The 27,973-nt window shown below is 35.9% G+C and overlaps 2 protein-coding genes across 3 annotated transcripts in view; both read left to right on the top strand.

Annotated features, from left to right (window-relative positions):
* LOC149545073 (uncharacterized) overlaps window positions 1–22,784 on the top strand; it is a 210,640-nt gene extending 187,856 nt beyond the window's left edge. For both annotated transcript variants that reach the window (XM_089795570.1, XM_089795569.1), the window contains 2 exons: window positions 21,524–21,586; window positions 22,154–22,784. In XM_089795570.1, coding sequence (XP_089651696.1) covers window positions 21,524–21,586; window positions 22,154–22,312 — 222 coding nt within the window. In that variant the 3' untranslated portion in view covers window positions 22,313–22,784. The remainder of the gene's footprint in view (window positions 1–21,523; window positions 21,587–22,153) is intronic.
* LOC149545074 (uncharacterized) lies at window positions 23–2,344 on the top strand. Its single transcript, XM_089795571.1, has 3 exons — window positions 23–1,344; window positions 1,483–1,690; window positions 1,782–2,344. Exons 1-2 carry the CDS (start codon window positions 1,039–1,041, stop codon window positions 1,564–1,566), a joined length of 390 nt encoding a protein of 129 aa, XP_089651697.1. The 5' UTR covers window positions 23–1,038; the 3' UTR covers window positions 1,567–1,690; window positions 1,782–2,344.
* Window positions 22,785–27,973: the final 5,189 nt, after the last annotated feature.

The following is a 27,973-nucleotide window of genomic DNA, read 5'->3' as shown; positions in this document are numbered from 1 at the left end:
GGTGCATGAGCAACAAATACAGGGGTAACAACACTGACGCAAATCTTCTTCTAGACAACAACATAGAGCTTCATCTACTACATTGCTAGGGCAGCCTCCACACCTTCCTCTAGTTATAGCTCTATAGGTGTAGCAGCAACCTAGATGAGCAAGGGGAAACACAGGTTATAGTCTAGTGACAACAATCCTATAGTAGAATTGTTTGCAGCCTAGACAAGAGAGAAGTTAGATGCATGCATTGGGAGAATGTTATTTGCCAATGGCGTTCCACTTCATATTGCTCAATCTCCTTATTTTAAGGAGGCATTTCACACTGTAGCAAAGACAGGGTTACCATCATATGTACCACCAGGTGAGCACAAATTAAGGACTAAAATCTTGGATGATGAGTATGTCAAGATTAGTGAGTCCATGGAGACCATGAGAGCTATTTGTGAGCAATCGGGGCACAACATTATCATGAATGGGTGGACGGACATTAGACACCGTTCACTCATCAATGTCATAGTCACATGTACAGAGGGCCCATTCTTTCTTAGGGCGGTTGATTGTTTAGGGCATTGAAAAGATGCTGATTTTCAGTTTCAGATTCTTCGAAAAGCCATTGAGGAGATTGGGCCACAAAATGTGGTCCAAGTAGTGACAAATGCAACTCATATGTGCAGAACTATAGGGAGGCTTATTGAGGCCACATATCGACATATTTGGTGGACTCCTTCTTGTGTGCATGTTATGAACAATGCTCTAAAGGACATGGGGAAGATTAGTTGCATAAAGGGAGTGGTGAGTGATGGTGGAGATGTGCAGATGAATATCTGCAATCACCACACCTCACATGCACTATTTAGGAGATTCGGTATGAAGGAGTTCCTGAAGCCAGTTGAGACATGATATGCATCCTATTTCATTCTCTTGGAGAGAATGCTTGAGTTACAGGAGCCACTGCAACTAATGGTTATGAGTTATGACGAATGAATGGAATAGGTTGGATGGTTCTAGGTTAGAGAAGGGGATGAGGGTGAAGGATATAGTTGAGAGATGTATTTTGGAGCGATGCAAAATACATTCTCTATTATTAGGCTAGTCTTCAAGGTGATCAAGTATGGAGATGGAGATGGGCCTACACTTGGAGAGGTGTATGAGTGCATTGATTCTATGCTTGGGCAGATGAGGGCAGTTGTGCGAGAGGACCCCACATTAGCCTTCTACAACGATCACATTCAACTTATTATTCAGCATAGATGGGACAAACTTAACACACCCTTACACATGGCTGCATATGCATTGAATCTGAGGTGGTACATGACTAGGCTTGGTAGAGTTACGCCACTTCACGATGATGAGGTGATTTATATTATATAACACTTTAAGAATTTGTCTTAAGACTTAGATTCTTATCATATTATAAATTAAAATCATTTACATTTCTAACATCTTGATTCTTCTATTCGTTAATAATTTGTACTTTTTAAATTTTTTTAGGTGAAGGGAGGGTGCTTCAAGTGCATAGATAGGATGTATACCTTGAGACAGAAGCTAAGGTTTGCACAAATTTGCTACTCGTAGGGGTTACAATCAAACGGCAAAGGTGGATATCAAGAGTATGGCACAAGAGTATCCCATTTTGTGTTGGTCAGCTTATGGAGCAAAATTTACAACCATTACACTAGCTATTCGTTTGCTGTCCCAAGTACTTAGTTCCTCAATTTTTAACTTTTCATTGTTCATTGTTCAACTTCTAATTCCCGAGTCTCACATTGGCCAATTATTTTTCATCTCAGGTTTTTGGTTCCTCAGCTTCTGAGAGGAATTGATTTACATATAGCTTCATCCACTCTCTTAAGAGGAATATACTTACCTCTTAGAGAGCAGAGAAGCTAGTGGCTGTACACAGTGTGTTGCGTTCGGTGACCGCAAGACAAGTGTGTACAAGGAGAGCCCAGCATCACGATGAGATGTAGACCCTGAGGAGCCATCGCAAAGTGATGAGGAGGAGGATGCTTTAGATCCAGCCACATGTCTAGTTGGTGTTCCCTTTTCGGCTCTTGATCTTGGAGAGATTGATAGTTCCAGTGGTGATGAGTTTCAAATTCCAGCCTCCAGGGAATGATCATTAATTATTGATTTGGCATTTTGATTTGGACTCTTGGAGACTTGTAGTTTTTGTTTGCATTATATACTTATCTTGATATCATGATTCTTGGCACATGATACTTATTGTAATCATCTTTATGTCATGATTTATATGATCATTGATTACTATTAGATAGTAGAATCTAGATACTCATACTATTGCTATGAAGACTGATATATAGACTAATATTATTAATTTTTTGATGTTCAATGTTCAATGTTCATTGTTTGTTTTTCATTTGATCATGAATCATGATGTTCGAGTCGAAAACTTCAATGCAATGTTCAATGTTTAAGTGTTTTACATTTTTGTATCTTATAATGTATAATTGTAGTACATCTTTCAATAACTAGCATTTTAAGCACCATTACACCCTCGCTCCCTCTGCTTACCCCATGTCTATAAAAACCCTGTCTGGTTACTTCTCTTTAACACACCAATTTTCTGTGCAAATTTACTATTTGATATTTTGTCAACATTCGGCAAGAACACTAATACCAAATATTGATAAACAATAAGCAAAGTCGGGGCTATGAACATCTATTCATCAAATTTCAGTCATGGTATGAATTGAACTATGATCCCAACAAAGTAATATCATCATATCATTCACTGTAAAAATATTGTGCAGATCACAATTTATTTAGAATAGAACTTTGAACCTAATGATATAAAGCCAGTCCTGGCACTGCCTTATTAAACAGCAAAAAATCAATGCTGATGCAAGGAAGGATAGGGAAAACTAGGGCCAATGGCACACCTAGCTCTCCGAACCACCCTGCAAGAGTTAACACAACGAAAAAAAACACAAAGAATAACAACCAAAGGAGAAAAAAGAGTAAAATGCCTTCATCGATTCTTCAAATATTCAACATACATGCTCAGCTGTAAGGCCTTCTGGGTTACAGCCAAATACAAATACATTCACATTCAAAAATCCAACAGCGAATTCGCACTTTCTAGTTCTGCTCTGCAGTTTTCTTCCAAAACTGCCTAAAAACTCTTAACTCCTGAAAAGCTGTCCTAACTCTAAGCCTAAACACCCTATTTATACTAGCCCAAAACAGCTTACAGATCATTCTAGAACATGGAAAAGCCACAAGTTGGCTTTCAGCAAATGTTAAATGAAAATAATCCAAAATTAAATACACAAGTCGGCCTGTATTAGCAATTAACTGTCCTGAAATCGATGTTTGAGCAAAATTGCGATATCTCCTAGCTCCGATTGAGTTAGAGCTTGCGCTTCGAACTGTGGGTAGATATCTAGGTCCTCTACAACCCCCTAAGTTTGCAAAGTCTGATTCATCAAGGAAAAGTGCACATCAATTCCAAAAGTTGAGCATAGGAAACTCTCACGCAGAATTGCCAAAAATCGATGTTCCAAGAGAATTGCCATCTCTACCAAACTATAAGGAGTTAGGACTTGCGCTCTGGCACATAGATATTACTCTAGTTTTCATTAAGGAAAATTAGTTACATAGTCTGCAACAGGCACCCATAAACCAGAAAACGCAGTTTCAACAGCAATACAAAACTAAAAACATGCAGGATAGCAATGCAACCCAAGATGCTCTTGCATGAGACAACTAGTGTTGGAAGAAATGATTCTCCTAAATTATTGAGATATCACAACCGGAGTTGAATCCAACTCAGATTGAGAAATCTTTTAAGCATCTTCCATAGGTTTGTTCTTCCACTTCACCAGATATTCATAATAATCTTTTCCCCTTGTGCTCTTACCAATTCTCTGATCCAATATCTGTTCAACTTCTTCAATCTGCTTCTTAGGATAGTCCTCTGATACAACAACTTCATCATCTGACTCATTATACTTGTATAAATCAACAACATTGAATATAGGAGATATATCCATGCCATCAGGTAACTCAACTTCATAAGCATTTCCACTGTCAAATTTCTTCAAGATCTTACAAGGTCCAAACTTCTTTATCTTCAACTTATTGTATGTTCCAACTGGAAATCTTCCTTTCTTCAAATGAACCATGACCTCATCACCAACTTGAAAATCATGATGTCTCTTAGACTGATCAGCATTCTCCTTATACTTCTGATTACTTTGTTTTATTCTCAATTTCACTTCCTTATGCAAAGACTCCATATAATCAGCAAATTCTTCTCCTACAACACTTCTATTTTCTTCACCAGTAATATCTGTCTAGTCTAATACTTCTCTAGGCTTCATTGCAGTAACAATCTCAAAAGGTGTCTTTCCTGTACTCCTATTCACAGAATTATTATATGCATATTTAACTTGTGCCAATACCATCTCCCAATTACTTGGCTTATTCCCAACTAAACATCTGAGGAAATTACCCAAGCTTCTATTCACAACCTCTGTCTATCCATTTGTTTGCGGATGGAATGTAGAACTAAACTTCAATTCAGTTTCCATCCTCTTCCACAAAGTCTTCCAAAAATAACCAACAAACTTACTGTCTCTGTCAGAAATAATACTTCTTGGTAATCCATGCAATCTCACAATCTCTTTGAAGGAAAGTTCAGCAACATGCTTAGCATCTGATGTTTTCTTACATGGTATGAAATGAGCCATCTTAGAAAATCTGTACACCACAACAAATATGGAATCATACCCTTTCACTGTCTTAGGTAATCCAAGAACAAAATCCATACCGATGTCTCTCCAAGGTTTCTCAGGAATAGTAATAGGTGTATACAAACTAATATTTTGACTCACTCCTTTTGCAACTTGACAAACTCCACAACTTTTTATAAATTTCTCAACATCCTTATACATTTGCGGCTAATAATACTTCTCTTTCAACAAATTCAATGTTTTATCAATTCCAAAATGTCCAACCAATCCACCACTATGCTTTTCCTTAATCAGATTCAACCTCATAGAACTCTTAGGAATACACAACTGAATACCTTTGAACAACATACCTTCTTGAATGAAATATTCATCATACTTACTAATGTGATCTGTCAGATTTGGTGTTTTGCACTCTCTCCACACCTCAGAAAAATCAGGATTAGCATCATACAACTCTTTCATTGCATCAAAACCAAGAACTTCAACCTTCATTTCAGTCAGCAAAGAGCATCTTCTTCTCAATGCATCAACAACTTTGTTAGTAACTCCACTCTTGTCCTTAATCACAAATGTAAAATTCTGCAAATACTCAACCCATTTCATATGTCTTTGATTTAATTTATGTTGACTTCCCAAGTATTGTAAAGCTTTATGATTAGTATACAACACAAACTCCTTAGGAATCAAATAATGTTTGCACTTCTTCAATGCTTGAACAATAGTATAAAACTCTTGATCATACACAAAATACTTTCTTTTACCATCATTAAGCTTTTCACTAAAGAAAGCAACATGCTTACCTTCTTGACTTAATACAACTCCTATTTCATTACCACTTGCATTACATTCAATTTGAAATACTTTGTTAAAATCAGGCAAAGCCAATACAGGTAATTCAACAACCTTTTGTTTTGAAGTCTCAAAACTCTTATCAGCTCCATGTGTCCACTTGAATTCCTTTTTATCTCCTGTCATTGTCTGAGTCATAGCATTATAAACAACATTGAAATTCTTTATAAAATTTTTGTAAAAACTAGCCAAACCATGAAATGATCTTACCTCATCCACATTCTCAGGCGTAGGCCACTCCAAAATTGCTTTAACCTTCTCAGGATCCATCTTCAATCCATCAACTAAAGTCACAAATCCCAAATACACAATCTCCTTTTGCATAAAAGAACACTTTTTCATATTAATCAGCAACTTTTCCTTTTCAACCTCTGTAATACTTGTCTAATATGCTCAAGATGTTCTTCCTTAGTCTTACTGAATATCAGAATATCATCGAAATAAACAATCACAAACTTACCCAAGAATCTTTTCAGAACTTCATTCATCAACCTCATGAAAGTACTAAGTGCATTAGTCAAACCAAAAGGCTTAACCAACTATTCATACAAACCATCTTTTCTCTTGAAAGTAGTCTGCCATTCATCACCTTCTCTGATTCTGATCTGATGATAGCCACTCTTCAAATCAATCTTGGTAAAATACTTTGCTCCACTCAAACAATCCATTATGTCATCCATCCTCAGCATAGGAAACCTATATTTCACTGTGATTTTGTTAGTAGCTCTAGAATCAATACACATTCTCAATTCTCCATTCTTTTTAGGTGCTAATACAACAGGTACAACACATGGACTCGAACTTGCTCTGATCAAGCCTTTCTGCAACAACTCATGCACTTGTCTATTAAGTTCTTCATTCTCTGTAGGTGTCAATCTATATGGTGCTTTGTTTGGCAAACTAGCTCCAGGAATCAGATCCATACAATGACTTATGCTTCTTACTGGAGGTAAACGATCAGGAATATCATTAGCAACAATATCTTTATATTCATTCAGCAATTCAACAATTTTTGATGTTACTCTGTCATTACCAATTTTTGCTGCTCGGTCATTACTACCAACACTCAGTCCTTACTACCAACACTCGGTCCTCTAGGATCCATAGCAAAACAAACTTGATTCTTCTTTACTTCCTTTTCAAATTGCTTTCCATTAACCATGCAAACTTTTATTGCAGTACAACTGACCTCATCTGAACTTTCAATCAAAGACAACAATGTTTGTTTCTTCCCATTTACCCAAAGAGTATATTGATTCAATCTTCCATCATGTACAACATATCTATCATATTGCCAAGGTCTACCCAACAAAATATGACAATAATCCATGGGCATAATATCACACAAAACTTCATCTAAGTAATGTCCAATTTTGAACTTCACAACACATTGTTCACTTACCAATATCTTATGCTCATCTTTGATCCATGAAACATGATAGGGTTTGGGCTGTTTCAGCTTCTGCAATTGCAACTTTGTAACCAACTCTTCTGATGCCAAATTTGTAGAACTTCCACTATCAATGATCACCTTGCAGCATTTTCCATTCATCTTACATCTGGTCTTGAAAAGACGACTTTTAAGGATAGGTTCCTCATCACTTCCCTTATTACATAAAGTTCTGCTCACCATTAGATTTTCTCCAGCCTCAGGTTCACTTGGTGAACTCCCAATGTCTCCTTGAATCACAACATTTCTATTGTTTTGCCCACTTTCAGAAGATCTACATTCAAAAGATCTATGTCCTTTACCACATCTGAAACAATTACCACGGAAACCACCTCTAGGATAAGAATTACCTCTTCCTCGGTAAGATCCAGTACCTCCTCTGTATGAATTATCACCTTTCCACTTGGTCTTTTCTTTATCATCATTCTTCCATTTAGATTTGCCTTTATCCTGCACAAAACTTTTAGATCTGCCACCTTCACCATAAGATCCATCTCTGCCTCTTTGGAATCTACCACCTCTACCTCTTTGTCTTTGTTCATGCTTCTTTGTCAAGATCTCCTTAGCCTTCAAGGCATATTGGTATGCTTCTCCCACACTTTCCAACTTCACAAAACTTATTTCATCTTGAATACCAGATCTCAATCCATTTATGTACCTTGCAATTTTTTCAACATCATCATCCACATGTCTAGATTTGATGTCCAATCTATAGAATTCCTCAGTACACTCTTTCATAGTCATGTTTTTTTGCTTCAAATTTTTCATTTTTCTAAATAAGCTAACTTGGTAATCAACAAGAAGGAATTTTTTCTTTACCTTGTTCATCATCTTTGGTCAAGTTCTGATCTTCTCCTTTACTCTCCTTTGTCTATCAGTTTGCAAATGCTCCCACCATAGTGATGCATGACCTTTTAACCTAGTAACTGCAATATTCACCTTCTTATTATCAGGAGTGTTTTCATACTCAAAGCACTTCTCCATATTTGAGATCCAATCTAACACAACATTGATATCCAACTTTCCATCATAAGGAACAACTTCTACAATAGGCTTTGAATTTTCCCTAGGCAACACTCGCAATACTCTTTCCTCATCTTGATCTTCTTTAAGTTCTGGATTATGGTTTGGTGCTGCTGCTTCATCATCACTTATGTTACCATGCTTTTAGCACCCATGTTCTAAACTCCCAAGCTAACTTTGCAAAGTCGATTTGGGTTGGCTTTTAATTGCTGATGATAGATTATGAACTCTAACCTGTGAAGAAGATAGAGTTATGAAGATATGCTAAGGTGGAACCATCAAATTCAGAACTTCAATTTTCTGCTTCATTTTAAGATTGGGTCTGCAAAAGGCTGAATTGTTAATACATTCCAAGGTGCAGCATATTTGTGAAGTCAAATTTGAACTTGAACCAAAGGTTTCTACTTCAACTTCGTGTTCGAGTCTGCAGAGTCAAAATTTCTGACAGCATTAAAATAACAGTAACAATGCGAGTGGCATAACTTTTAACTCCACCGTTGGATCTGATTGAATTTTGGATATGTTGTTCAAAATCAAGTTTTCTAAAGGTCAACCAAGGCGATCTTCAAAATTTGGCCAAAGTCAAAAGTTATGATGGAATGAATGCAGGTCTGTCAACACATCAGAAAATACAGATATGCCACAGTCAGAAAAAACAGTCATGTTGCGGGGCCCACAACTTTTAATCCAACCGTTGGATTGAGCTGAATTCCGGATATGTTTGAGGAAACCTAATTATCTAAATTCTCTCCAAGCCGTTTTGCAAGATTATTGACGGATCAAAAGTTATGACTATTTAAGTGCAGCAATATATTACCAGTGACAGTTACAAAATCATGATAGAAATTTGTAACCAGCATATGCCACTTGTCCAAGAATGCACATGGGACTCATTTTAAATTTGGTAAAAGATTTGTTATAATTTATGAAACTTTAAAGTGGCTCAGCTATTAAAATTACAAAGGGGCAAGAAGAAGATTATTCCTGAGAATAATTAAACTGATTTTTCAAGAAACGGTTATGGAAATCAAAAGGCAATCCAAAATGTTATTTATTGCAAGATTCAGATGTAGTAGGGGTTCTTCTCTTCACCAGCAGTTCTATAGCTACAGGAAAGGGAGAATACATTTTTATGTGCAGTGATTGTAACAGGGAGGGGAATAGCAGTGTTATTTCTATTTTTCTACAACTTGACTGTAATGACAGAGATAAAATAATATTGTTATTGTTTTGTTATGCATCTGAAATAAAAGAGAGTTTCATACATCAGATTCTGAAGTTTGAATATGGTTTTCTTGGATTGAAAATGATTTTACAGTCATTTCTTTCATGTTTTAGGTGCAGTTTTGCATTATCATTCATATTCAACAAAATAAAATAATGCTTCTTTGTTCTTTCCCTGTGATATGAGAAACTGGATAGGTAGTCATGTGGCTATTTGTTCATTTTTTTCCTTCATTGTACAGTGTATAAATCTTATAATTGTATTTATCCCATAGTGATGGGTAAATACTAGAAAGCCTTTATGTTAACCAATTATTTAAATTCTTTGAACATATTTCTAAGAGGGAGCTGTACCTCTCAATTCAGAGGAAAACTATCAATCTCATGATAGTATTTCCAATTGTTAGTGGCAATTGTTCTTCTATTTGGGGATCTTGAGTCATTCTTTCTATGTAATTTTGGAAGGACGAAATTGTATACTAACAACTTACATCATCAAGATGTGCTCCTCTCCTCTGCGGTGTTTCTACAACATCTAATTTGGCTACAATTTTTCTCAATTGATCCAATATAGCATTATCAGCATTTCGTTTACCATGAACCATCTTCAGAAATCAGGTACCTGCAAGATCATAACCCTCTGCAAGTTATAGGTCAAATCTGCAGATTTGCCACCCTACAACCAAATTGAAATAGGGTTCTACACGATCCAATCTCCACAAGGACAAACCTCATGCTCTGATACCACCTGACACAAGGAAGGATAGGGAAAACTAGGGCCAATGGCACACCCAGCTCTCCGAACCACCCTGGAAAAGTTAACACAACAGAAGCAAACACAAAGAACAACCACCAAAGGAGGAAGAAGAGTAAAATGCTTTCATTGATTCTTCAAATATTCAACATACATGCTCAGCTGTAAGGCCTTTTGGGTTACAGCCAAATACAAGTACATTCACATTCAAAGATCCAACAGAAAATTCGCACTTTCCAGTTCTACTCTGCAGTCCTCTTCCAAAACTGCCTAAAACCTCTCAACTTCTCGAAAACTGTCCTAGTTCTAAGCCTAAGCACCTTATTTATACTAGCCCAAAATGGCTTACAGATCATTCTAGAACATGGAGAAGCCACAAGTCAGCTCTTAGCAAATATTAAATTAAAATAAAGCAAAATTAAATACACAAGTCGGCCTGCGTTAGCAATTAACTGTCTTGAAATCGATGTCCATGCAAAATTGTGATATCTTCTAACTCTGATTGAGTTAGAAGTCACTCTTCAAATTGTAGGTAGATATCTAGGTCTTCTACAACCCCTTAAGTGCGCAAAGTCTGATTCATCAAGGAAAAGTGTGCATCCATTTTGAAAGTTGAGCACAGAAAACTGGCGCGCAAAACTGTCAGAAATTGATGTTTTGGGAGAATTGCCATATCTACCAAATTATAAGGAGTTAGGACTTGCGCTTTGGAACATAGATAGTACTCTAGGCCCTCTTCAATCCCTGAAGTGCACAACTCTTCATTCATTATGGAAAATTAGTTACATAGTCTGTAACAGGCACCCAGAAACCAGAAAATGTAGTTTCAACAGCAAGACAAAACTAAAAACATGCAGGATAGCAGTGCAACCTAGGATGCTCCTGCATCAAATGCTTAGCTGCAAAGAGAATGCAGCTTCAAGAATAGTCCTCACAACAGTGATTTACAGTGTGACGTCAAGTCACGAATTTGCAAACACACCAATTTATTTCTGCCAATCACTGATTGCTGGTCACTCTGCACACTATATTGATTCCACAGATCCGCCAACTTACAAATGTCTGTAGCAGCAGATTTGAAATGCCAATGCCTAAGGAAAAGATATGCGATAGGTTTCAGCAAGGACGTGAGACAATGCAGATTGCCCTCTTTGCATTATTCCTCCTTGACACTTTATAATCCAGTAACAAACCAATGCTCAATCTCACGTCTAACTGAAACAATCTTAGACGCAGCCCAAATGATAAAACAACAGTCCCATTCTCTCCAATCTATTATCAAATTGATTTCTAGATGCACATAGTACAATCAATTTCATTCAAAATACCTATCTCTGTAACTACAATAATCACAACAGATTTGACAAATGTATACCTCAACACAAGTGTCAATGAAAGAACTAAGAAATTCTTCAAACCCTCGCTAGCTGATATGAGCAAATATATATACTTCAGAATTATTCTCCTTAGCTACAGGAATACAATAGGAGAAAGTTGGCCAATTGTATGCTTAAGCACAATTGCCAAGAACTTTTTAGTCGAGACCCTTATATTTTAGCAAGGGCTCATAAGTTAGAAATCAGGAAAAACCACAAAGACACAAAAACAAATGTATATTCAAGTGTGCTTTTCCCAATGAAGTGAGCTCTTGTTTATAACCTTTCGTTGGCCAAAGTTTCCTAGAAAACCCCACTTCAGAAATTGTGGAAGTTTTCCAAAAAAACTCAACACTAGAAACTTTCCAACACGCTTTTTAGAAATCTCTTGAAGTCATTATTATAATAATATAGACATTATTATAATAATGCAACTCAATGTTTAATAAATAAATAAGAACTCATACAATTTATTACTTTATTAATTGCAGGTGACGACCAACTGCTGAAGCCACCCACTGCACTGCCAAAAATAGCAACTGTTGAAAATAGACTTACTAAAAATAGTAAGTCCACAACTAAGACCCCCAAAACACCTTGTCAGCTCACGAGGGTTTCAATGATGAGCTAACTCCATCAACTGCATAGACCTACCAAATTCGTGGACATTACAATCCTCCCTTCCCAAGATTGCTTGTCCTCAAGCAATCCGACGTCATACAAAAACTTCCAACGGGATCCCATAGGAAACAAGTGATGTCCCTCTCCTCATTGAGCCAATAGAATGCCAAAACCATCAATAGAACCAATAACATGACCTGCAATATAACATCGAACACTTGTGCCCAAGTGTCACCTGTATTCATATCCATAGAAGGTCCTAGTATGTCCTCCGCACTAACCCAATCATTAGACTTCTGTGCAACATATGAATCCTACACAAAGCTGAAGTAGTACAGATTCCCCCTAAATATTCCTCACTAGAATCTTGACCATCTCTAGTAACCCCTATAGAAATGAAGCCAACGGAGAATTAGGTGCAGTATATGGTTCTCCGTTGCTCCCAACAAATGCATTCACCTCAATTGTATCCACAATGCCCACATACTCATCAGAATCGGAAAATATAGAAACACCACCAACTACCACTATAGGAAATTGAATTGTATCTGCAGATGGTGTAAATTGAGCCTAGCTCCACTTAGGTGAGTGATCATCAACCTCAAAATCAATAACATGCATACTATCAACAACACACACCTGAACATCTAAGGTACTACTGCTAAGTGCCTCACTAGATGACTCATTTATCACAAAAGTAGTTGTAGATATACATCGCAGACACTTAACCCCATTACCTCAGATTTTGCATCCCTAGGTGAAGTACGCCTTTTGCGAGTATAATATCTACCTAGAATGAATCTCTTGTCACCATCCATGTCACTATACCGATCACAAAAATTAATCTAACAATCTCAGAAGTAAGCACTGACCAAAATAATAGTTGAGCCCAGTTCCTGCAGGTTGGCAGGAAACTGCTCTGATACCACTGTAAAAACCCTGTCTGATTGCTGCTCTTTAATACAACAATTTTCTATGCAAATTTACTAGTTTGATATTTTGTCAACATTCGGCAAGCACACTAATACCAAATATTGATAAACAATAAACAAAGTTAGGGCTATGAACATCTATTCATCAAATTTCAGTCATGGTATGAATTGAACTATGATCCCAACAAAGTAATATCATCATATCATTCACTGTAAAAATATTGTGCAGATTACAATTTATTTAGAGTACAACTTTGAACCTGATGATATAAAGCCAATCTTGGCACTGCCTTATTAAACAACAAAACATCGATGCCCAACGGGAAAGAGAATGCAACTCCAAGAATACAGTCCTCACAATAGTGATTTACAATGTGACGTCAAGTCATGAATTTGTAAACACACACCAATTTATTTTTGCCAACCACTGATTGCTGGTTACTCTGCATACTGTATTGATTCCACAGATCTGCCAACTCGCAAATGTCTATAGCAACAGATTTGAAATGCCAATGCGTAAGGAAAAGGTATGCAATAGGTTTCAGCAAGGATGTGAGACAATGCAGATTGCCCTATTTGCGTTATTCCTCTTGGACACTTAACTATCCACCAGCAAACCAATGCTCAGCTTGACGTCTAACTGAAACAACCTTAGATGCAGCCCAAATGATAAAACAACAGTTCCACTCTCTCCAATCGATTATCAAATCGATTTCTAGATGCACACAGTACAATCAATTTCATTCAAAACACTTATATCTGTAACGACAGTAATCATAGCAGGAGATTTGACAGATGTATACTCTAGCACAAATGTCATTGAAAGAACTCGGAAATTCTTCAAACCCTCGCCAGGTGATATGAGCAAATATATATAATTCAGCATTGTTCTCCTTAGGTATAGGAATACAGTAAGAGAAAGTTGGCCAATTGTATACTTCAATAGAATTGCCAAGAACTTTTCAATCGAGACCCTTATATTTCAGCAAGGGCTCATAAGTCAAAAATCAGGAAAAGCCACAAAGGCACAAAAGCAAATGTATATTCAAGCATGCTTTTCCTAGTGATGAGCTCTCATTTATAACATTTCGTTGGCCAAAGTTTCCTAAAAAGCTCCACTTCAGAATTTGTGGAAGTTTCCCAAAAGAACTCAACACTAGAAACTTTCCAACATGCTTTTAGAAATATCTCTTGAAGTCATTATTATAATAATATAAACATTATTATAATAATGCAACTCAACGATTAATAACTAAATAAGAGTTCATGCAATTTATTACTTTATTAATTGCAGGTGACAACCAACTGTTGAAGCCACCCACTGCATTGCCAAAAATAACAATTGCCAAAAATAGACTTACTAAAAATAGTAAGTCCACAATTGAGACCCCCAAAACACTTTGTCAACTCACGAGGGTCGCTATGATGTGCTAACTCCATCAACTACGTAGACCTGCCAAATTCAAGAACATTACACCGTCCCTCATTGCTGTCCTCCCTCCGTCCCCCCGGCGTCCCCAAATCAAGGCCCCTTTGTCCCCCTATCTCGGAAGCTTGTCCCTCTGTCCCCTCATCTCCCCATCTCCCAAGGTAGTGTAACTATGGTAATCACCTAGTTGCAGTTTGTGCTTTTACTTGCAGGTTGTAATTTGTGTCTTTTATTTTGGGGCTGTTTTGTGAATGTTTTCATGTTCCTCAACTCTCCTTATCATGACCTTGTTATGAAATATTAATGCAAGTTAGTATAGGATTTAAGTGTTGATCAATAGGGGAAATTTCACTGTTTTGTTAACAGCAAGGTTGCATGGGTACTCGTACCCACACCCTTGGTACTCGTACCCACGTACCCAAGTACCGGGTACACGTATCCCACGTACCGGGTACTCGGTGGAGAGCATCATAGCTAAGGACCTTGATTAAGATTCTGATTTTTTTTTTGGTTTTTTATTTTTGTATTAGCTTGTTGTTTATCAAACTTAATTCAATACCAAATCAGTTTGAAACTTTGATACTCATTAACAATAAACTTTATCCCTGTTCAAGTCAAAAGTTTATCATTTGCAATATGTCATTGTCATATGGTTTAGGATCTTCTTGTTCATGTTTAAAGTTTGCCTTCTTTGTTATGCATCTAAGCATTTATCATGTATTATTATTTCAAACATATAGCAAATCTGAAACTGAAAACAGTACATTACATTTGCAAACTTTATCACTGTTCTTGTTTTGAAAAACCATTGTCATGACTCATAAAATCAGATTTTTTATAAATATAAAAGTGTAATTTTTAAATAAGTTTGACATACCCAAGTACCTCCATCCCCTATTATGAAAAATACTTTAAACATTCAGCAATAGCATATATATATATATATATATATTTGACTTATGGCTTATATTTTCAAATTTCTTGTTTTGAATGCTCAATGTCATGACTCATGACAGATATTTTGATTTTTATATTTTCTATAAAATATTAATTATATAGAAAAAATTAGGCATACACACGTAGCCCCGTCCCCTATTTTGAAAAATATGCGTACCCGTACCCGCTCCCGCTCCCGTACCCGTTTCCGTACCCACGTACCCATGCAACCTTGGTTAACAGTCATGTCTTCAGTATCCGTAAGCTTTTGGTGCATCACCTATTAGATAAAGTTCAGTTTTAGGTTTATTTCTGCATCTTTCTCTCTTTACCTACCAAGTTCCCTACCAATTTCAGTTCGTTTTAGTTACAAGAGCTTAGGTGATTATCCCAAGGAGCCGGTCTATAACTTGGAGATTCACTCAGCTTCATAGGAAAATCCCATTGCCTATGAGTGGTTCAATGTTACTTGAAATTTTCAGTTCTTTTCATTGAGTTTGGTTGGGTGCAAATTTAAGGCCTTAATAGTCTCATAGGATGGTGTTAGAGATCTGAGAATTTTTAGTACTACTGCATTGTTTGATATAATTGCTCGTGTGTTGTTTATCCCTATTTCGATCTCTGTGATTCTTTATACATAAGCTCTGATGGTCTCATCTTCCTGCATTCTAGCATTCTTTAATCTAGCATTCCAATTTTACAACTATGCCTTCTCTATATATTCATCTCCTCCATACAACTTTTCTAATTTAATGCAAATCTCATAAGTAGAATCAAGTTCTTTTATCTTAGTAAACTTTGCCTTAGATAATGCACTAATCAATGCTTCCCTTACAATCATGTTGTACTGAAATTGCTTCTTTTCCTTATCTATGCATGAAGATTGTAATGTTCCGAAGTCGAACTTGGCTTGAAGGCGATATCGATCCAAAGGAAATATTGGCCTGAAGGGGATTTCATCTAGAAAGGGATCTCTATCCAAAGGCAATCTCGATCTGAAGGGAATCTTGACCCAAAGGCAATATCTTCTGGAAGGGGGTCTCGACCCAAAGGCAATGACTTTCCTAAGGGGACCTCGACCCAAAGGCAATCGCTCTGATACCACTGTAATGTTTTGAAGGCGAACTCGGCCCGAAGGTGACCTTGATCCAAATGAAATATTGGCCCAAAGGGAATTTTGTCCTGAACGGGATCTCTGTCTGGAGGCAATCTCAACCCAAAGGGAATCTTGATGCGAAGACAATATCTTTCTAAAGGGGGTCTCGACCCGAAGGCAATGACTTCGCGAAGGGGATCTTGACTTGAAGGCAATCGCTCTGATACCACTGTAATATTCCTATCCTACCGTACTCCAGTCTATATTAATTTCTCCATCAACATAACAGGTAGCCATACAGTGGGTGGGTGACTGTTTGTAGAGGTCGTACAGTACAAAAAGGTGAAGATGTACTACAGCCTGAATATCTATACAATATTCTATATGTTCGTACGGTTGCAAAATGTGAAGCCATACAATTAAGGAGGGAAGACCATACGATGTAATGGGGTACTTATACAATTGGGTTGCAAGGCCGTACGATTTGAGTGGGATGGTCGTGCGGTGCAAGAGTTGATCGTATAGTGTACAATTGAAGGGGGTTGTACAGTGGAGGCAAGGACAACGAGAAACATATGTACGAATGGGTGTAGAGATGTTGATAGCCTTCAGTCTGCCAAACAAGATGCACAATAATACGCACAAGACACCAATTTGGAACCAAATCTATATTATAGTGGCAAATAATGATAGCGCTCCAATTTGTCATATTTGAGTAAAACCATACAGGCTGAATAGGGTGAGGGTTGAATCCCATTGAAACTGGACTAGCCAAGTAGGGAAGATCTTTCACTTTTGAAATGGCGAACAATAGAGAATCCTAACCGAAATTCACAGTATTATAAAATATAATTCAAATTGCATTACTAACAACTACCTACATGACGCACATAAATACCCCTCTGGAGAAAACTCTTGAGGGTTTACAAAAGAGTGCCAACACGACAAACACCTACGAATAATTAATAAAAATTGGGCCCCGTTATTAAATAATTAAAGGTCCAAATAATATTAATTAAATTTTGGGACCCTTAATTTTTTAAAACATTTTGTTAAAATTGGGGACATTACAAAGATAGCTCTCTTTTTGTTTTGATATTGATCTTCTATTTTGTGATTATCCAATAATCAATTCCCATACATATTAGATGTGTTCTCATCTTGTTCTTCCAACTGTCATGATTATTACCATCAAATCTAGGACTCTCCTTCCTATATGCCACTATAGATCTACTCAAGTTGCTAAGCTTCCTTCTCAAAGAGGACCTGATACCAATTATTAAAAAGTAACGGACACACCTCAACTGGGGTGGGGGGGAGGGTGAATCAATACTAGACAATTATAATTAAAAATTTTGTTTTTGGATTTGATTGTCTATGGTATTTTAGCATCAACGTTTCGAATTACACTTCATGATCCATCATTAGGATGAGAGAATACAAGAATAGTGAGATATTTGATTGTGTATTTTTTTTAGCATCAACTTTTCGGATCACACTTTGTGATCCATCATCAGGATGAGAGAATGCAAGAATATTGAGATCCGAAACGTTAATGGTAAAAAAAAATACACAATCAAGTCTAAAAACAATTATTCAATTCAAAACTTGTAAAACTAACCAGCAACAATCAAAATAATGAAGCAAAACAATAAGAAACCATACAACATAACACACTAATTTTTGTTCTCAAGGAAAAGCCTTGATTAGAGGGAGAAACTGAGGTGTTGATGACACCCACAAAATAGTGTACTAATATATAAGTTCCTTATGAAAGGATGTGACCTATTTAGGAGTCAGACATGGTACATTTAGTACAAAAGTCCTTGTTAAAGGAGATTTCACTATTAGGAAACCTTGACCCCTTGTTAGAAGGTTCTAACCCTATGAAAGGTTGATGATAACAAAATGTACTCTGCTTGAGCACACTGGTCAAAGGATTAAATATTAAGCCCCCTTTACAAATGGATAACAAATCCAGCATTATGAACTGATTATTCTGCAAATTACTTGCCAAAATAGTTCCTTCGAAGTCCACTAGGAATGCTAGATTTCACTCATACCTCTTCACAAGCATCCAACCAACTTCTCTGCTATGCTATGATAATCCAGCATCAAGGCTCCCATTTATACATCCTAACATACATCCCAAATAACTTTCCTTTATATCCATTACAAATAATTAATTAGGTCGGCCTATTAGGGCTTCTCCATTGTACAATTAATTACATAGGACCATGCTAAGTCATACACATCTTCATAAGCATCTATACAAACATTACATGAAGTGTCCCACACACTACAATAAGAAAATAACATTTTCCATTAATATTTCACATGCTACAATAACCCAGTTGGATGCTAGTAAAATGCATCGCACGTTACACACCAACGACCTTCACAGAGTAAGCCAAATGACTCACAAATCCGAACATACTTGCACAAACAAGTCTTCTATCATTGTCTATGCTCACCATCAAGATATAGCAAGAATAGTGCAACTGTCTCTGTTAGATTTTCCTGCTCACTGGTTTGCTACCAGTCTTTACAAAACAAACTGTAATTCATCCACAATATAACATAAAATACAAAAACATAGACATGATGGCTACACTCATTTCTTTACACGAATGTAAGCTCACATATCCAGATCTGTCAACCGTTTTCTATACTGAACTGATGAATAGCCTGCGATGTATATAATCTAAGTCTGTCATGAGGCAAAGAACATATGTTGACATCAAATGAAAAAACATGTCATGAATACAACACTCCCGCAACTCTTCCAAGTGCCAACAATATCATCTATTTCCAGTAGACCCTAAATATACAATTTTGATTTGGATAGGAGCAGCCATCAATGGCCACAACAAGGGCCACCAAACAATAGCTGACCAATACAACTGCATCATTCAGTGGGTATAGAAACAAGGTGCTAAAATAAACACTAATAACAATAATAACAATTTTAGTTAGATGTTGGACCATAATTCAGTATCGAGCGTGTAACCAATGGGGACACTTCACTTGAGATTGCCAGAAATAGGGGAGCCCCCAACATCTCTGTATATGGTGTGTTCCCGACAGCTACAAGGACACAATTTTCAATAAACAGTTTGCCAAGAAAAAGTTTTGACTTAAAGTAACCAATTTTTATTCCCTTAAGGAAATTAAAAAAATAGATTCAACAATAACTAAAAGAAAGCTGGACAACTACTGTAATCATCTCAAGAGTTTCTGGATTTGATTGTGTTTAATGTTTTTTTGCATCAATGTTTTGGATAACACTTTGTGATGAAACATAGCATAAGAGAACAGAAGGAAGGATGGATCACAAAGTGTAATTCGAAATGGTGATGCAAAAACACATTAAACACAAGTGCATCCAGAAACTCTTGAAATGGCAGTCACGTATTGTGGAAATCTCTTTCCTTTGATTTTAACTACTGCAATGTTGTACTCAATCCAAAGAAAAATATACCCATTTCCACTATAATAACATGTCTTCCACTGTTTACTGTGAGGAGCATTGGGTCTACAAAAGAATTTACAAGGATCTCTATGTGGATTGTTCTCATATGGTTCAGCACGTGTGGTGCTCATGAAAGGCATAGTATCATAGTGGTCTTTAAGTTTTATTGGTACTTCTTTCTGCAATACTCGTCTTAAGATGTTTTTTCTCAGATTTTGTACACAGGAAAGTACTTGCAGCATCATTTGTTTCCCTTCACTTTGCCATCACTTCCTTCTCAATGTTGGCACTAGCATCCTGTAATCTCTCCTCCCCATGAGGGTCTGGATACATGGCCTTCTTCGCTTGTGCACTCATGGACGCCAACACTCCTTGCTCATTCGACTTGTCGATGTTCAACAGTTTGTGCTTTAACTGGCAGGAAGCTGTTTTTGTTAGTGCTTGAATAGTTTATCCTCAATCTAAAAATCTTGCTCGAAGCCTTAACCGTTGACACTTTGAAACTTGTATTTGGGGCAAAAATGTAAAGCCAAACCCCCTTTATCTTGAGGAGTGTGAATGTTTGTAGGTTCCTTGGGTTTTAGGTTTAATTAGGTCTTAGGGAGCTTCTTGTATAATTTGAATAATGGTTATACCATACACATTGTTCTGTTTTTGGTTGGCTTGAAATAGACAAATTAGACTAGTAACAAGTACATGAATTCGTTTGCATTGTTCTTTCATTCTTTTTGTTACAGTCTTTCAAATTTGTTTTATTGTTGCTCACTCTCGGATTAAAATACATAATAATTTGTTGCCCCATGGGTCACCCTTAGGTCTTCGATCAATTGTGATTGGAAACATGTGTATTTCTTACTACGTATTATTTCATGTTCAATGTTTCAAGATCTTAACAAATTGTGAACATGTGCCTGTCTGGAATGATGGGATTATCCGATTTCAATAGATATGACACCTATTTGAATGTTTGATAATTGTACTACTCTATCCTGGTTTATTTGTCAGCCTCACTGTAAGTTGAGAATTTGAAGATGTTGCAGATGCATTGCAGTAATCATAAATAGCATATGATTTGATGAATTTGGCTTCTATCAAATCTTTTAAAATGAAAAATGTGTTTTTTCTATGTATGGTATGACACATAGTTTTCAGACTCGGACTCAGAGAGTACTCGGCAGGCCCAAAATTTTCAACTTGGCAAAAACTCAGAGAAAACAAAACAAAAACTCGGGGAAAACTCGGCAACTTAGAAAGAACAAAAATAAAATCTCTTAAAGAAACATGTTTTTTTTTGTAAAATTCAAAAACAAAATGTGTTAAATTAAAAATTGACATCTTGAAAGAGAAAATACATGCTTTTATAGAAATAAATAGTATATGAAAAACATATTTCAACCATTGCTTTACTTGCTTTGATATTTCTACCCATGATTTTTTGTATCTATAAAAATGCGAGAGTTAAACTTGAGAGTACTCGCCCAACCAAAAAAATTGAGAGTACTCAGCAACTTCGGGAGTACTTGGAGAGTTTGCAAACTATGGTATGACATAATTCAATATCTTTTTGTTTTATATAGTAACATGCAATTCATTCTTGTAATTATTTCTCTATAACAAAAATACTCTATTTGACAGTTTTTTCTAAATTGCAGGCCAATATACTTGTTTTCCCAGAACTAAATGCAGGAAATATTGCCTATAAAGCTGTTCAGCAGGTAATTCATTTTCATAATTTCTTCATAAATGTTCTGTCTGACAGCAATTTGTACTCTACTAATCGTTTTCTTAAAATATCCACAGGAAAAGCTCTCTTGCACATCATTATTTCATATGTGATCTTTATTTACTACTTTATGTGGTTATTTCACCATTGGATTATAAACTCTGCAAGATTACCCTTTGTTACCCTAAGAATGTACTATTTAGACAAACTAGATCCACAGACCTTAAGACAATTTTATTAAGACGGAGCCAGCTGCAAAATCTACCCATTTCTGTCTGGAATTCAAAATGTAAACTCATTTAAGTGTGTCTGTCATTGTCTCATATGTGCTTTTTAATTCTAGAAGAAATAAGCATTGTAAGTGGCAGCTAAAGCCATATAGATTTATAAGAGATGTACTTCCATTCTTAGGCTGCACTCATCTGCCTTCCCAGCTGTCATTCAATTTCATAATTTCGCTTGAAAATTTGGACTGTACCTTTTCATCTCGCAATCTGCACAAGTGAATAATGTTATTTAAGGATATCACTAAACTTTTTCTTTCTTTGACATTTCACAGAGCAGTGGAGCAATAAGCATGGGTCCATTGCTTCAAGGTTTACGCAAACCAATCAATGATCTAAGCAGGGGATGTACTGTAGATGATATTATATCCACAGTAGTCATGACAGCTTTGCAAGCAGCTCATCAGAAAAAGAAGCAAACTTCTATCAAATGATGAAATTTTGCTTCCAAGTCCTGTATAAGTCGATCAATCTTTACCAGTGTAGAATTTGTATATGGTATAAATTGACCCTTCTTTACCAACCATCAGCTGACATGAAAACATAATAATTGCAGAGCTATTTTCTAGATCATTAAGGGAGCTTGCTCATGAGACGAAAAAATGTTTCCTTATTTCAAGTGTAGGTGTTTTTGAGTGTAGTTTGTTATGAGATGATTGTACCATAAAGTTGGCTACAAATATTTATGTGTACACATCTTGGAATGTTTAGATGAAAGTGTTGTCTCAGTATTATGCTAGTTCAAAGCCAATCTCTGAAATGACAATGGATGTAGCATGTTAAGAGGGAAGAGTTTTAGTTAAGCGAGACCAATGAAGTTCATATAATGAAGGAACCTAATCTGAAAGGCACTATAGAAGATACTATTATATTATAAGTGAAACATAAGTTGTTGAGTCCTTCTAATCCTTGTCAAGATTTTACCCACATAAATCAGCTTCTTATGTGTTATTCTGTAATTCCATTTTGTTAATGTATAGATTAGTCAAAACATAAATTATAATGATCTTAATGAATCTGTGATTATTTATGTTATTGTTATTGTTACATATGTTTAGATATTAAATGGAATGATATATATATATATATATTTCAATACAATGGAATCGGTAACCTTGATGACTTAACTAATCGACTGCATTATGGAATTGCTGAATTAACAAACGACAGTTTACTAATGTTATCGGTCATAAACATAAGTATCGGGGGCGACTTTGAGTCATGCCTATCGGTCGTGACTCACTGTCTGCCCTCCATCATATTTATATAACCTTGAACCCCACTGACAATCACAACAAACTAATCGACTGCATTATGGAATTGCTGAATTAACAAACGACAGTTTACTAATGTTATCGGTCATAAACATAAGTATCGGGGGCGACTTTGAGTCACGCCTATCGGTCGTGACTCACTGTCTGCCCTCCATCATATTTATATAACCTTGAACCCCACTGACAATCACAACGAACGCAGAAATATGGTCGTGACTCACTGTCTGCCCTCCATCATATTTATATAACCTTGAACCCCACTGACAATCACAACAAACTAATCGACTGCATTATGGAATTGCTGAATTAACAAACGACAGTTTACTAATGTTATCGGTCATAAACATAAGTATCGGGGGCGACTTTGAGTCACGCCTATCGGTCGTGACTCATTGTTTGCCCTCCATCATATTTATATAACCTTGAACCCCACTGACAATCACAACGAACGTAGAAATATCAATAAGTCTTCAATGCTTTCAGCGGATTCATTATTATATCATTCTCTTTGCATTTAGCAATAACATCTCAAAATTATTTTAATATTTTAATATTATATTGAAACAATTTAGAATAGTATTTACTTATAGTCTGATATTTTAACATGGTATCAGAGCAAGTTTAAAGAAGTGATCTTGAAATCAGATTTTAAATACTTAACATAAAATGGTGAACAGTATGAGGCTTGAAGACAAAATAGAAGGTGATTTAGATTTTGCAGGTTGGAAGCTACATCTAAAACTTTTACTTAAAGAACATGATCTAAATAAGTTTATTGAAAAATCTTACCCATCACTTAAAGGAAATGATTAACTGAAAAAATGGGAGAGTGACAACAATAAAGCTATGAAAATTATTGTGGACGATGTTAAAACTCATCTACTCCCTGTAATCTCAGAACTAGACGCTGCACATGAGATGTACAATGCTCTTGAAAATATGTTTGAGATAAACAATGTTGTTTAGATCATTACATTAAAGGACAAAGTGTCAAATATTAAAATGAATAAAGGAGAGAAAATTTTCTCTTACTTCATGAGAATAACTGCACTTCAAAATCAACTCTCATCCATAGGACACATTTGTGATGGAAAGGAGTTAACAATATTGGCTCTTAAAGGACTTCCATCATTATGGGATACCTTCAAACAAGGGGTATGCTCTTGGTCAAAACTACCTAAATTTGAAAGACTTAAAGCTGATTGTATACAAGAAGAGTGTGCAAATAGCTCGAGGCCAAAATGTTTCCTCCTTAAAAGAAGATTTTCAAGTTCTCTCAACTCGAGTAAATAAGAAGGAAAGAAAATTCAAAGGAAAAATGTAATGATCCCATCTTTTGGCCTTCATGTTCTTTTAGCAGTTGACCAAGTGTGTGTGCGTTAGCCTTGTTCTACATGGTCTTGAGGGCTAACGAAGGGTTTAACGGGATCCTGGAGTGTTTTGGCCTAGTCATTTTCAGTTTGGGCCAAAACGAAGTTGATTTACTTAGTTTCAGGCATACTATTTTTAGTAAGTCGGCAGGACATAGTGCAGGTCAATTTTGGTGATTGGATTCGATACTCCTCGGTGAGAGCTTTCCGATGAGCTATCACTCGCATTATTCGGAGTCCGATTGCTAATACATTTTAATGCCTGAAGTTTTATTAAAGTAACGTCTAATTTAATTGTAAAATATTAAAGTGTTACTTTAATATTTATTTTATGGTGATGTGTACCCAAGGGAGACATAAGGGGTATTTTAATATATATTTTATATATTACATATCTTTTATCCCACATTGCCCATATGAGTTGAGCGGACCCTTGGAAATAGAATAAAATGAAGCATTTGTGGCTTCATTAGGCAGGTTGAATATGAGAAGAAATTGGTGTGTGAGTTGCAGCTCTGTTCTTGGCATTTGAGGACGTCTATCCTCTCTTGTAACATTCTAGACGTCATTCCCTTGGGGTTTGGCCTTTGGAATTCTTTGTTATTGGCTTCATTATGAGGCAGTTTAGTTGCATTTTCGACTACAGACAGATTTGGTATTTTGCTCATATCTTCTTCACTACTTGTCCGATGCTTATGCCGCTTTGAGGGAATGATATTATGAAGGTAGTGGACTGATTGAAGGACAAAGTATTGTAGTAGCAAGTTCGAAAGCATGGGCTGGAGTATTATGTCAATACTGCTGAAGTAATTAGTGAGTTGATAAATCTGCCATGTATTTGGTTTTATGAATTCTGAAAACAACATTTTATTAGCAGTAGTTCATTTCCACTTTGCATATCATTGTAGTTTCTTTCTTGCTTATGTTGTATGATACCAATTCCATGCATGAAACACAACAAACAAATAAACGTTTGATTTCCGAAGTTATAAGGGATTTAAAACATTAAATGGAGAAATAAGAAGTTGAATGCAAACTGTTTGACATAATTCCTTTCAGCAATTTGGTTTAGTTTTTTGGGACATCCAAGGGTGTCCATTACAAAAAATGAAGCCACCTAACTTCTCCAAAATGCAATGTTATAGGTGTGATAAAATTGGACATACAACATCTAGATGTCTTGATAGAACTAAGTCACAAACTTCATTTGCAACCACTCAAAACTCTAATGGAAATTTTGAACACAATGCTTTCTATTCAGCACTCTCCAGTGAAGCATCAACTAGATCAAGTACTTGGGTAATTGATTGCGAAGCCTCTCGATATATCACAGGTTTTAAAAGATAGTTAGACTCTCTAAAAGAAGACTATGTTGATGAATTAACCATTGGAGATGATACAAGCTATCCTGTAATGGGAATAGGAACATGTACTATTCATCTAAAATCAAGAAAAACAATTGAACTTACTAAGGTACTATATGTACGTGGTATAAAAAGAAACTTGCTTTCTATCTCTGCTCTTGAAGATGAAGGACTCAAGATTACATTTATGGAAGGAAAGGTCTTAGCTTGGCTTAAGAATTCTAACATAAAAAATGAATACAAAATTGGCTCTAGACATGGATGTCTTTATCAGATTAACTCTCTCTCTCTCTCTCTCTCTCTCTCTCTCTCACACACACACACACACACACACACACACACACACACACACAGCTCTAATTCATGATTCCTTAAAAAAAAAAACAAATTTGGCCCAAGAGACTAGGTCATTTTCATTTTCGAGGATTACCTTCTATAGAAAAAATGGTAAGAGGTATACTTAAACTTAATCCATACTATGAAGGAACTTGTAAAGGTTGTGCTCTAGGGAAGAATATTAAAACTACATTCTAAAATAGTCAAACCAATTACAAAGAAGTTCTAGAACTTATTCACTCAGACTTATGTGGTCATATGTCAGTTCCTTCTCTAGGAGGTTCTCTATACTATATCATATTTGTGGATGATTTTTCTAGGAAGGCTTGGATCTATTTTCTTAAAAGTAAGGAATTCGAAGAAATGCTAACAAAATTTAAAGAGTTTAAAACCCTTGTAGAAAACGTTTCTAGAAAGAAAATAAAAGTCTTAAGAACAGACAATGGCAAAAAGTACATTTCTGACATCTTTATAAATTATTGTAAAATTGTTGGGATCAAGATGGAGTGTTTTGTTCCTTATAATCCTCAACATAATGGAATAGTTGAGAGAAAGAATAGATCAATAGTTCATTCTTCTAAAGCAATGCTTCATGATCGAAATCTTGAAACTTTTCTTTGGGGTGAAGCTTCAAATACTGTTGGTCTCCTTCAAAATAGGTGTCCTCACCCTTATCTTGAATTCAAGATCCTTGAAGAGGTATTTACCAAGAAGAAACTTGATCTTAAATACCTAAGAATTTTTGGTTGCCCTGTTTATGTACATATTCCTAAAGAGAAGAGAACCAAACTAGAGCCCTAAGGAAAGAAAGAAATTTTTGTAGGTTATAGAGAAACTTCCAAAGCTTATCCCATCTATATCCCTGGACAAAGAAATATCGAACTAAGTCGAGATGTAATATTTGACGAAGATTTGGCCTACAAAAGATCTAAAGATGAAAATGAATCAAATTTAGAAGAAACTATAGAAGAACAAAACTCTGATAATGAGAGGGTCTCTAATGGAGGAAGATAAATCAATTGAACCCATGGACATTACTTACACCTCTGAGGAAAAGAAAAGACCACCATGGCTCAGAAAGCTAATTGAAGAAAACAATTCCATTCCCTCAGATTTCATTAGGGAAAGAAAACATCCTAATATATACTCAAGTTACATTGCATTAATGAGTGAAATCTCCAAATCTGAACCATCTGATGTCAAAGAAGCTATAAAACATCAACATTGGAAAGATGTCATGATAGAAGAATATAACTCCATACTTAAAAATGATGTTTGGGATATTATTCTTAGACCCAAAAATAAATCAGTTGTCTCCTCAAAATGGCTATTTAAAATTAAACATGCTATAGATGAAAGTATTGACAAGTACAAAGTAAGGTTTGTAGCAAGAGGATTTTTCCAGAAGGAAGGAATAGATTATGAGGAAACTTTTGCTCCAGTAGCAAGATATACTTCAGTTAGAACTATTTTAGCCATTTCTGCATCCAAGGGATGGAAAATTCATGAAATGGATGTAAAGATTGCATTTTTGAATGGTGTTATAGAAGAGGAAGTTTATCTTAGACAACCAAAAGGATTTGAAGTACACAACAAAAAATCTCATGTATGCAAATTAAAAAAGGCTTTATATGAATTGAAACAAACTCTCCGAGCTTGGTATGAACGAATAGATCAACATCTAACTAAACTTGACTTCTCTAAAAACATGGCAGATCAAAATTTATATTACAAGGTAATACATGAGGATA

This window comes from Cupressus sempervirens, chromosome 8, assembly GCF_028749045.1.
Source record: "Cupressus sempervirens isolate cs-2001-9-10 chromosome 8, ASM2874904v1, whole genome shotgun sequence".
NCBI lineage: Eukaryota > Viridiplantae > Streptophyta > Pinopsida > Cupressales > Cupressaceae > Cupressus > Cupressus sempervirens.
The sequence above is the reverse complement of the archived record's forward strand: the minus strand, read 5'-3'. Positions and strand labels throughout refer to the sequence as shown.